This window comes from Sapajus apella, unplaced genomic scaffold (genome assembly GCF_009761245.1).
Source record: "Sapajus apella isolate SASKATOON/1434 unplaced genomic scaffold, GSC_monkey_1.0 scaffold1436, whole genome shotgun sequence".
Taxonomy (NCBI): domain Eukaryota; kingdom Metazoa; phylum Chordata; class Mammalia; order Primates; family Cebidae; genus Sapajus; species Sapajus apella.
Genome location: NW_022438362.1, coordinates 4,242 through 15,481, shown reverse-complemented (window position 1 = coordinate 15,481; position 11,240 = coordinate 4,242). Strand labels below are relative to the sequence as shown.

At 42.1% G+C, this 11,240-nt stretch overlaps 1 protein-coding gene across 1 annotated transcript; it reads right to left on the bottom strand.

The window, feature by feature from the left end:
- Positions 1-495: 495 nt before the first annotated feature.
- On the bottom strand, positions 496-10,934 carry LOC116546812 (stomatin-like protein 3). The gene is made up of 6 exons (XM_032272964.1): positions 10,874-10,934; positions 9,118-9,263; positions 8,965-9,037; positions 4,633-4,715; positions 2,326-2,529; positions 496-699 (listed from the first exon to the last, which is right to left on the bottom strand). The coding sequence occupies exons 1-6, from the start codon at positions 10,932-10,934 to the stop codon at positions 496-498; spliced, it is 771 nt and encodes a 256-aa protein (XP_032128855.1).
- Positions 10,935-11,240: the final 306 nt, after the last annotated feature.

Here is an 11,240-nt window from a genome sequence, read left to right as displayed (position 1 = left end):
GTTGTAATTCCTACCTGGGTGCGCTCACGTGTTGTAATTTCTACCTGCGTGCGCTCACGTGTTGTAATTCCTACCTGGATTGTATTCAATTGCCCCCTTTTATTCCAGCAACATTTAAATATACTCGAACAATAATGTGCAAAAAACAGGCTCCATGTTGGCTACATCTAAGTCACCAGCTTTATGAAAATATAGATTTCTTAGTCCACTCGAGACTGCTTCAAGCCTGGGTTTGAAGTAAGGCTTGGAAACTGGTATTTTGTTTTGTTTTGTTAAATTCTTCCCAGGGAACACTGATACGTGGTTAGAATTGGGACCTGCTTGGCTAAGTTGCTCAGTATGTTACTGAGCAGCTTCTTAACCCAGGACCTGCTACCAAACTTCCTTAAGGTACAGTAAGCTGCTTGTTACCTTTTAATTCAGGGAAATAGCTCAGTAAGACTGTGAAAAGAAACCCCTTTCTTATGGAAATAATTGAGAGACCCAATCTTCTGTTCAAGTCCTATCCTTGTTGACCCCAACACGAGGCAGCTCTCTCTCCATGTGTGACTGCACAGCCCTTACCTTGGCTCTGGCCTCCCGGGTGGCCTCAGCCTCAGCGGCCATGGATCTCTGCAACTGCACAGGAATCCGAACATCTTTGATTTCCACTCGGGCCACCCGGATCCCCCACAGCTCAGTGGCATCATCAAGTAAAGTCTGTTTCCAAAGAGGACAGGTGATATGATGTACATTTCTAAAATGTTTCATACTTGCAAGATAAATTTTTCTTTCTTTCTTTTGCATTTACAGCATTTGGAGTGAGACAATTTCGGAAGAGAATAAGAGTTTATATTCCTATTGATCATTTTCTGGAATGTAAAGTGAATATCATTAAGAATTCAGGAATTTAACCTGGCAGATCTTTTAGTGGGTGTCTATCAGCAGGATCTACCCCAAAATCATTCCCAAGGAAGTATATGAGATCCCTCTGGATTTGAGTAAATATCCCAGATTTCCTTGTCACTGGTTTCAAGCAGGCAGCAACGCATGGGTTTCTCCGACAGACCTGGATTTTGCATTGGCTCTGCCATGTGCATTTGTGAATCACTGGGACAGTTCCTCAACTTATCTGGTTCTCAGTTTTCTTACCTATAAAATGTTTTCTTTCAGGACTGTTATTAGATTTGGAGGCAATACATACAAGATATCTCTCAGTACCTAGCAATGACTCAATGCGTATTATGATTGGGTCCTTTTCAAGAGACTATTTACCTCGCTCTGTTTAACTTCTGCCCTATGGCCAGCTTTAAAGAAGAAGCAAGGCATATTTTTCAAAGCAGAAGCAGCTTAAAGTCAAAGATACTCTTGTCTTTTGTAAAAGCTTTAAAACCATTGAAGATATTTTGCTGGTCATCCTGGAGAAGATGAATGTCTTGAGAAATGAGAGGATCAGGAGGATAGCACCCCTGAAAGGGTGGGGGCAGAGATCTCTGCTACCAAATAGCAAGTGATCCCTCCCTTGCCTTTCTGTGATCCCTGCAGGACACTGAGAGGTAATGAGACCTCACAAGAAGTCAGTGACCTGGCTGTAGATGGGATACCTTTGAGTTGTTAAATTCATGAGGCACATACAAACATTATGGAGAATTATCATGCAGAACTCATACTGCCGCATAAAAGCTTGGGACCTTTCCTCTATCTTAGGGACTAGAGGAGAGGCCAAGAACTAAAGCTGAATTTCCTTATATAATTAACTTACAGAAACAAAACTCAGAATCCAAATGCAATTGATCTAAGAAAATACAGAAGCATTCTTGTCCGGAAACTAGTGTGTATAAGAGATGAGATCGATAGCTGTTACATTTCATTTGATATTATAATTATCATTACTATTAATGTTATTAGCGATATTGGTGGCATGGCGTAAGAATTTCTAGGGATGACAGGTCTATGCTGTTTCAAATGAATTTAACTTTCACACTTTATTTAAATATATAGGCAACCAGAGAAATGGCTACATTTCTGGAGTCATTTAAACTAAAAATAAATCTGATCTCTAACTTCTTCAGAAAAGATTATAGTTGTACAATGTTAATTCATAATTTCAAATTCCAAATAAAATGGATAAACTGCCTTCTTGCACTCAGATATTTAAATACATTTCTTGTGGTAGCAAGTAAGTGAAATCACGACTGAAGCTCACCTCTAGAGCAGCTGTCTGTGTGTGAGTGGGTATAAGCATGCGTGTGGCGGGGGCTGTTTTGAACTGCTGATATTTAATGATCACTAATAATTAAAATCAATGAGTTAAAGATACAGTCTCTTAGTTCTCCATGTTTTTACCTGGATGCTATGGGCAATCTCTTCTCGTCCAGCCAAGATCTGGGACAAGGTCTGTGTCCCCAAGACGTTTCTCAGAGTGGTTTGAGCCAGCAGAAATGTGGCTTGATGGACATCATTGACATTGGCCACTGCCGAGACAGCACTGTAGATTCTGTAATAGACAACTCCATCCACCTGAGTAGTCACGGAGTCTCTGGTGAGGATCTGGAGAGCAAGAACAGGGCAACGTTACTTATTTATGACTTTCACCGCTACCGACAAAGTGACAGCCGGCCCAAGAGCCGTCCTCCACAAAAGGAGAGCAGTAACGACAACTCATGCTACAATCACCTAAAACCTGTCCTGGCTTGGAGAGAATATCTTCCTAGACGATACAGAATTCCTCTAAAGCTGTCGTCATACCTACCCCTGTGACTTCTTCTTCAAGAAGATTGACATCCTACAGGCATAAACACTTGACTCGGCATGCTGAAAACAGGCTCTTCCGTGTGAAATGTAACAGTACAGCCCTTCTGCCATTCTATTATCTTCAGTCTTCTGAGCAGAGGTAGAACACTTGTTTCCCTGATACCTGCACTCTTTCTGGTTTCCAGTTTTTATCAGACTTGATGAAGCAGTGCTTCTTAGAAAACATAGATGGCACCAGAGACCATGTAAAGAAAAATCAATTTCGCTCTATGGAGAGGCTCAGCATTATTCTGAATAATGTGACAGGGTTTTGGAGCAAATGAGCGATCTCTGGGTATACTATGGGAAAAGAACCTAAAACTGTCCATAGCAGAGCCAGAAAAGTCCCTGCTGTAGGTCACTAAGCATCCCAGCCTTTCCTGACGAGGGCTGAATTCTTTTTTTTTTTTTTTTTTTTTTTTTTTTTGAGACAGAGTCTTGCTCTGTCACCCAGGCTGGATTGCAATGGCTCAATATCTGCTCACTGCAACATCCACCTGCCTCAGCCTCCTGAGTGGCTGAGACTACAGGTGCCTGCCACTATACCTGGTTGATTTTTGTATTTTTAGTAGAGATGAGGGTTCACTATGTTGGCCAGGCTGGTCTTGAACTCCTGAACTCAAGTGATCTTCCCACCACAGCCTCCCAAAGTGCTGGGATTACAGGCATGAGCCACCAAGCCCGGCCTGGGGCTGAATTCAAAGCAAGTATTCTGCAGTTCCTGAGTGACAGGAAGACATCATCTTTGGGTCCTGGTTGAGTTTCTTGAACCAGAGAGAAGAAAATTAACATATACATATAATTGTTGATTTTCTGTCTTCTTATCATCATTGGCCTCCCATATCCTAGGTCCTCCATTTCTTTTCCTCCAACCTGAATCACTTTGGTTATGAATAGGTGACATGATAATTAGTAACTCTTCCTCTTCCCTATTGCTGAGTTACTATTTCGATCATTTACTTGCAGTACTTCAGGAATTAAAAGACTCACGTGGGCTGGGCATGGTGGCTCACTCCTGTAATCCCTGCACTTTGAGAGGTCAAAGTGGGCAGATCACCTGAGGTCAGGAGTTCGAGGCCAGTTTGGCCAACATAATGAAACCCTGCCTCCACTAAAAATATAAAAATTAGCTGGGCGTGGTGGCAGGCACCTATAATCCCAGCAACCTGGGAGGCTGACGCAGGAGAATTGCTTGAACCCAAGAGGTAGAGGTTGCAGTGAGCCAAGATGGCACTGCTGCCCTCCAGTCTGGGCAACAAGGATAAAACTCCATCTCCAACAAAAAAAAAAAAAAAAAGGCAAAAAAAAAAAAAACTTATGTAAAATACAAACACAAGTGGGCCCTGTGCAGCCTCTCCTCTATCCTCCTGCTCCCTCTATTGCATCCAAACACAGAAACGATTTAAAGTCAAACGCAAATGTGACTCATGTAGATATTACTAAACACTCTTCTGAGAAGGTGATAGAGAGGGTGGTATCAAAACCAGCCACCGCCCTTCATCTGCCCTCTGTCAGAATTGGTTCAGCTCCTTCATACAGTGACTATCTCTTCCAAGTCTCGGCTCTGTCATTCTCCATCCCAGCTTCCCTGCTGACTAGATCTCTGCTGTCAGGCTTTCTCACACCAAGCCATTCCAAGTCTTCTAACCATTCACCCCTTGCTCTTGGCTTCATTCTCATTTGGCAAAACAAATTCTTAGTAGTTTCAGGAGCCACCAAGCACAATTCAAGCAGGTCTCTGGGGGTACTCAGCTCATCCTCCCTCCTGTCGTTTAAAAGTGTACTATAAAATTGTAATTGCCCATGCAATAGGGAAAACACAAGTTTAGTTTCAAGTGACATATCTCTAATCAGCACTACCTCTTGTGGAGGAATGTTGCAAGTAACTGTTCGGAGGTCAACTTTGACAAACACATCTATGCATGGCAGAACCAGGATCAAACCTATGAGAAAAAAAAAATCAGTTTAAAATGTTGCTCTGTAGACAATAACTGCAAGTAGTCTCATAGCAATATGGTGCATCGTTTACATGGGGCTATATATGTTTCTCAGGTGGTCTTCAATATGAACACATGTCACTGTGAGGAAATTGATTTCTTCCTCTAAGTCAGTGACTATAAAGAAGTAATTGCCTGGGAAGTAGTCTTTTGGTAAGAAGCTAAAGATCCCTGACATTTATTTTTTCATTTTCATTTTTTTAAACGATCAACTTCTATCCAAGTGTTTAATTTGACATGAATTAAAAATAATATTCTGACCAATGGTGAAAGCACCTTTGGGACAAGTGAGAAAAATGAACACAGAATGCATATAAAAAGATGTTAAGGCAGGGCGTGGTGGCTCAAAACTGTAATCCCAGCATTTTGGGAAGCCACTGCGGGTGGACCACCTGAGGTGAGGAGTTCAAGACCAACCTGCCAACACGGTGAAACCCCACCTCTATTAAACATACAAAAAAAAAAAATTAGCTGGTCATGGTTGCACACCTATAATCCCAGTTACTTGGGAGGCTGAGGCAGGAGAATCGCTTGAACCCAGAAGGCGGAGGTTGCGATGAGCTGAGACTGCACCACTGCACTTCAGCCTGGGTGACAACAACAAAACTCCATCTCAAAATAAACAAAAAACAAAAACCAAAAACAGATATTAAGGTGTTCTTGTTCATTGTACTGGTTGTGATAACGGCATGTGTCTTAAGTCTGTTCAGGCTGCTGTAACAAAATACCATAAACTGGGTGGCATGTAAACAACAAGTATATTTCATACAGTTCTGGAGCCTGGGAAGTCCAAGATCAAGGTGCTCATAGATGCAGTGTCTTATAAGGGCTTATTTCCAGGTTTGTAGATGGTCATGTGGTGTCCTGGGAGGGACAAGGCAGCTCTCTGGGACCTCCTTTACAAGGGCACTAATTCCACTCGTGAGGACAACTCCCTTATGCTCTAATTACCTCCCAGGGGCCCCACTACCTAATATCATTACATTGGTGATTAGGTTCAACTTATCAATTTTGGAGGGACACAAATACTCAGACCACAGCAGCATGGTGTTAATGTTAATAAAGTCCTTATCAGCTAGATATACAGACTAAAGTGTTTACAAGTAAAATGACATGATATGATATTTTATATTTGCTCTAAAATACTCCACCAAAAAAATAAAATATTTTGGAAAGTAATATCCTTATAATAAAGATACTTACATAATAGATTCAAGTAATAGACTCTTGGCTTTGAATATCAGTGACTGCCAACATTCTCAGTCAATTTAAAAAGTAATGAAGGATAATTGAACTAAAATCTTCCCAGGATCTCACATTCCCTAAATCAATGTATTCCAGAATTAATAGCTTCTCCGCAGCCATGATCTAAGTCATGTACAGTGCCATTTTCCCAATTGTAAACACATCTACTCCTTTCTTATTTGTAAGGCATTAAGTTGGGGCTGAGTCAGGGCAGGATGGTCGTAAGAAGGCTCATTTGAGGACCCTTGGAACTCTTGACATTACCCTGGCGAATGTTGTTTCTTTACTCTGAGAGTTACAAAGATTAGAACCACAAGGCATGTCAGCAAGCTGGGGGCACTAATCTATTTCCATTCATCAAGAAGGCTTTGCATTCTTGTTTTTGTTTTCATGGCAGAAACCAGTTTTAAGGCCGAACATCACATAGAGGGGTGGCAGTATCAGCAAAATGCGCCGCTAGGGTGCTTTCTTTCTTTTGGCCTCTAAACCTTACTTCCATTTTTGGTGCCAGGTCACAGTGGTTAGGATCATGGACCTGAGAACTAGAGAGAGTTAAGTTCCAGCCCTAAAACCTAGTAGCCTTGTGACCAGAAAAAATTCACCTAATGGTTCAGTTACCTAATACATATCAGCTGGTAGTGAAGCTTAAGCATGCTTCAACATGGTAATGAAATAATGTACTAAACACAGCGCGAGGTATGTACTGAAGGCTCATGAAGTGGCAGCTATTATTCAAGAATAATTTACAATTTATAAAAGTGGAGAGGTTTTCCATGAGCAATTTGGCTTGTTTCCCTCTTGTCCTTGTGACATTCTGAGGTAACTCACTAACCCAAGAGACACGTATGACGAGAGTTGTTATCCTGAGACATGCAATAGTAAAATCTTTGGGGAAAATTCATTTAAAAGTGATATATTTTTCTCTAGAGGTTTCAAAGTTCTGGCTGTTCTGCTTCTCTCAGATCCAATTTTATTGTAACTTGTAATCTTAGCCCCACCAGGTGGAACACGGCCAGGAAGAAGTTAGCCTTGTGCTGTGATACCTCAGTTGGATGACTCTTGCTTTGCCAAACTCATGAGAACATCTATAAGTAGTTGTGGCCTTCTTTTTCTTAGGTCCTTTATAAAATTAGACAAGTAAGATTATACTTGAAATGACTGCTCACGCCTGTAATCTCAGCACTTTGGCAGGCTGAGGTGGGCAGATCACCTGAGGTCAGGAGTTCAAGACCAGCCTGGCCAACATGGTGAAACACCATCTCTACGAAAATACAAAAATTAGCCAGGCATGGTGGTGAGTGCCTGTAATACCAGCTACTCAGGAGGCTGAGGTGGGAGAATCACTTGAACCCAGGAGGCAGAGGTTGCAGTGAGCCGAGATTGTGCCACTGCACTCCAGCCTCTGTGGCAGAGCATAACTCTGTCTCAAAAAAAAAAAAAAAAAAAAAAAAAGAGGCCAAGCCTACTTCACAAGCTTCTCCTCTTGAAGTTTCCCATACTTTTTTATTCATTAACAGATCCATGGCTTATGGCCAAGGGCAAAGCACATAGAGCATCGTGGTGCTTAGGAAAGTTTCTGCCCCTGAGACTTTCCAATTGCAGAGAGAACAATTTATCCAAATAAGCCATAATCGGGGCAGAAAGCAAATGTTATCACAGAAATATAGCTAGCAATGATTGCTTTTCATGTGCCTTCTAAGACACTGTTTTGGATAGCCCCTCATTTCCAGAGTATTAGGATTAATCCTATGAAATTGCCATGTCTAGGATTCAAAACAAATTTAGCAATTTCATATGGTTCAACTAGATATATGCCCAGAGAAGTTATGAGTATTAAATCAATATCTTACTTCTAGGGAGTTTTAATACCTTATAGTTTTGGTATACTCCCCGGCCCCTGGCATAAAACAAACAAAAAACCCACATTCATTTATAACATGACCATTTGGAACATTTTCTTTTCCAAGGTTGTAAAGAAAGGATGGAAATAAACACTATATTATTCCAGATGTTAGAAGGCCTGGAAGCTCATCTTTATTTCTAACTATAAGGATAATCTTAGATAACTCATCAAACTTATGTTGGCCTCATGTTTTTTTTATTTTCAAAACCAGAGGATTTGGCAAAAGGCGAACAGTGGCTTCCAGCTCTGTCTTTCTCTGAGTCTACTTGCCAGGAGAGAAAATTACCTTTTGCTTTGCCATTAGCCCTTTTCAAAGAGTGAGCATCAAGCACCAGCTCTCAGTAAACTCTCCTTGAGTAACTTAATGGTGTACGTTGGCCATTTACTTTCTCCCTTTATTCTTTTTTTTTTTTTTTTTTTTTTTTTTTGAGACGGAATTTCGCTCTTGTTACCCAGGCTGGAGTGCAATGGCACGATCTTGGCTCACCGCAACCTCTGCCTCCTGGGTTCAGGCAATTCTCCTGCCTCAGCCTCCTGAGTAGCTGGGATTACAGGCACGCGCCACCATGCCCAGCTGATTTTTTGTATTTTTAGTAGAGACGGGGTTTCACCATGTTGACCAGGATGGTCTCGATCTCTTGACCTCGTGATCCACCCGCCTCGGCCTCCCAAAGTGCTGGGATTACAGGCGTGAGCCACCGCACCCGGCCTTCTCCCTTTATTCTTTCCACATTCTCCTGGTGGCCCTGGTAATAAGTGACATTCAGCCACTGTAACCAGAGCCACCCTTTGCTCACATTCACTGACTCTCTCAGAGGGAGAATTAGGAGGCAGGGCCAGATTTCCAAACTCTCAAACTGGTGGTCATTCCCACTGACTTGCATAAAGAGGGGGCATTCTTCTGTTGCGCAGAAGGGCGAGAGGACCAGCTTCCAGCAAGTTTTCTTTGACTCTCAATAGGCATCATCGGGAAAAATAGTGAAGGTGGTGGCAGTAGCATTAGGTGTTCCTGATCTTTGTCAGGGGCAGCCACGGCGTCGTTCATACCTGGTCCCTTGGCTTTGTCAGCTTGGATGCGTCCCAGACGGAAAACAACAGCGCGTTCATACTCCTTAATGATCTAGGAGATTAAAGGAGAACATTTAGTCCTAATGATTGTCAGTTCATATAGAGAACCCAGTTTATTTCCCAGGGTGTTACCTTCAAGCACACCCATATAGAGATGGGGAGGGTCATGATCACCAAGAGGAAGGAGAGGGAAAACAGGATCCAGCCACAGACACCAAGCCGTTTATTGTTGACACCTAGGAAATGAAAAGGAAGCAAATCTGTGATTGACGTGGTTCCTAAGAAAGCCACCCAGCTGCATGGGTGTGGAAACTATCCGGACAGCTGGCCAAGCCTGATGTGGCTGAATAGGGAACCTAAATCCACTTACACCCACGGATGTAGTTACACACACACACACACACACATACACTCAAATGTTTACTTATTCAGGTTTTAAAAAATTAAAATGCCTGTAATCCCAGCACTTTGGGAGGCCGAGGCGGGCAGATCATGAGGTCAAGAGATCGAGACCATCCTGGCCAACATGGTGAAACCCCGTCTCTACTAAAAATACAAAAAAATTAGCTGGGCATGGTGGCACATGCCTGTGGTCCCAGCTACTAGGGAGCTGAGGCAGGAGGATTGCTTGAACCCGGGAGGCGGAGGTTGCAGTGAGCCAAGATTGTGCCACTGCACTCCAGCCTGGCGCCTGGTGACAGAGTGAGACTCTGTCTCAAAAAAAAAAAAAAAAAAAAGTTAAAATGGACTTATTCCTTCCAAGAAAAATCTCATAACGATAAACAGAAATAAATATTATTACATTTTTATAGGGCTGCTATGGTTTATTATTCTCAAAACACATTGGTTCTCAAAATGTAATCTCTGGACCATCCACACCAGAATCATCAGATGTCTGAGTCCTGTGAATTTTTGAGGTGAAATTGAAAGCACCCTCTATGGCAGGCAGGTAGGTACTCTTACCCCAAAGGGAGAGAAGGTGGCACACGGAAAAATATCCTGAAGAATCCTGAGGCATAAGTTTTTATGTGAGCTCTGTCACTTACCAATTCTAAGGCATTAGTATAGAAGGTCACTCAGTCTCTGGGTTTCCATTTCTTCATCTGTAGAATGGGGTTAGAAGTTACCCACCTCACAGAATTTGACGAGGATTAAATAAGATTATTTTTATATGGCTCCTGGGCATACACTAACATCTGCAGTTTTAAACACATAATACTACTATTATTCCCATTTGCAGATGCGTACGTATTCCAAGGACTTGTTGTCAGATGTTGGTATTTGTCATTTCTAACTTTTCATAAATGTTTTGTTATATTGGCTCATCACATAAGATATCTTCTTGCTAATCACACATTATGATAGCGGGTGCATTTTGGCTTAATGAATATTGCTTTGCAATAAGATGAGACTGAGTTAAAATCCTGCTTCAACCACCTAAAACTCTGTAGCTTTAATCACATCAATTACGTAACTTCTGAAGTCTCCGGATTCTGGTTTGTAACATAAAGCAGGTCTGGCCGACCCTTTTAATTTAGAATTCTTTATGGTCACCATTTTACTTCCTTTTATTATTTATTTATTTATTATTATTTTTGAGACAGAGTCTCGTTCTGTCTCCCAGATTGGAGTTCAGTGGCACAATCTTGGCTCACTGCAACCTCTGCCTCCCAGGTTCACATGATTCTCCTGCCTCAGCCTCCTGAGTAGTTGGGATTACAGGCATGCACAACTGCGCGCAGCTAATTTTTATATTTTTAGTAGAGATGGAGTTTCACCATGTTGGCCAGGCTGGTGTCAAACCCCTTACCTCAGGTGATCCACTCACCTCGGCCTCCCAAAGTGCTGGGAATACAGGCACGAGCCACCACACCTAGCCCATTTTTACCTCCTTTTAAATCCTTGTTCCTCCTTATTCCCTTCTTCTTGACAACCACCCCCATTTTCATCCCCGGGATCTCCCCCAGCTAATTTATGCTCTCCATACACAAGCACTAGACTAGATATCACAGCCAGCTCATCCTAGAAACGCCATATACTATCTCAGTTAATGCCTTCGCCATCCACCCCGCTGCCCAGGTTACACAAGCCATCCTTACCTCTTCCCTATCCAACTGCAGAAAGTCACTAAACCTAAATCATACTACCTCAAATCCATCCTCGTTACCCATGCTACTGCTACTAATTTTTTGAGACCTGAGCCAAATTCGTGAATATTTAGAATTCTGAACTTTTCCTCTTATAAATGACGCTTT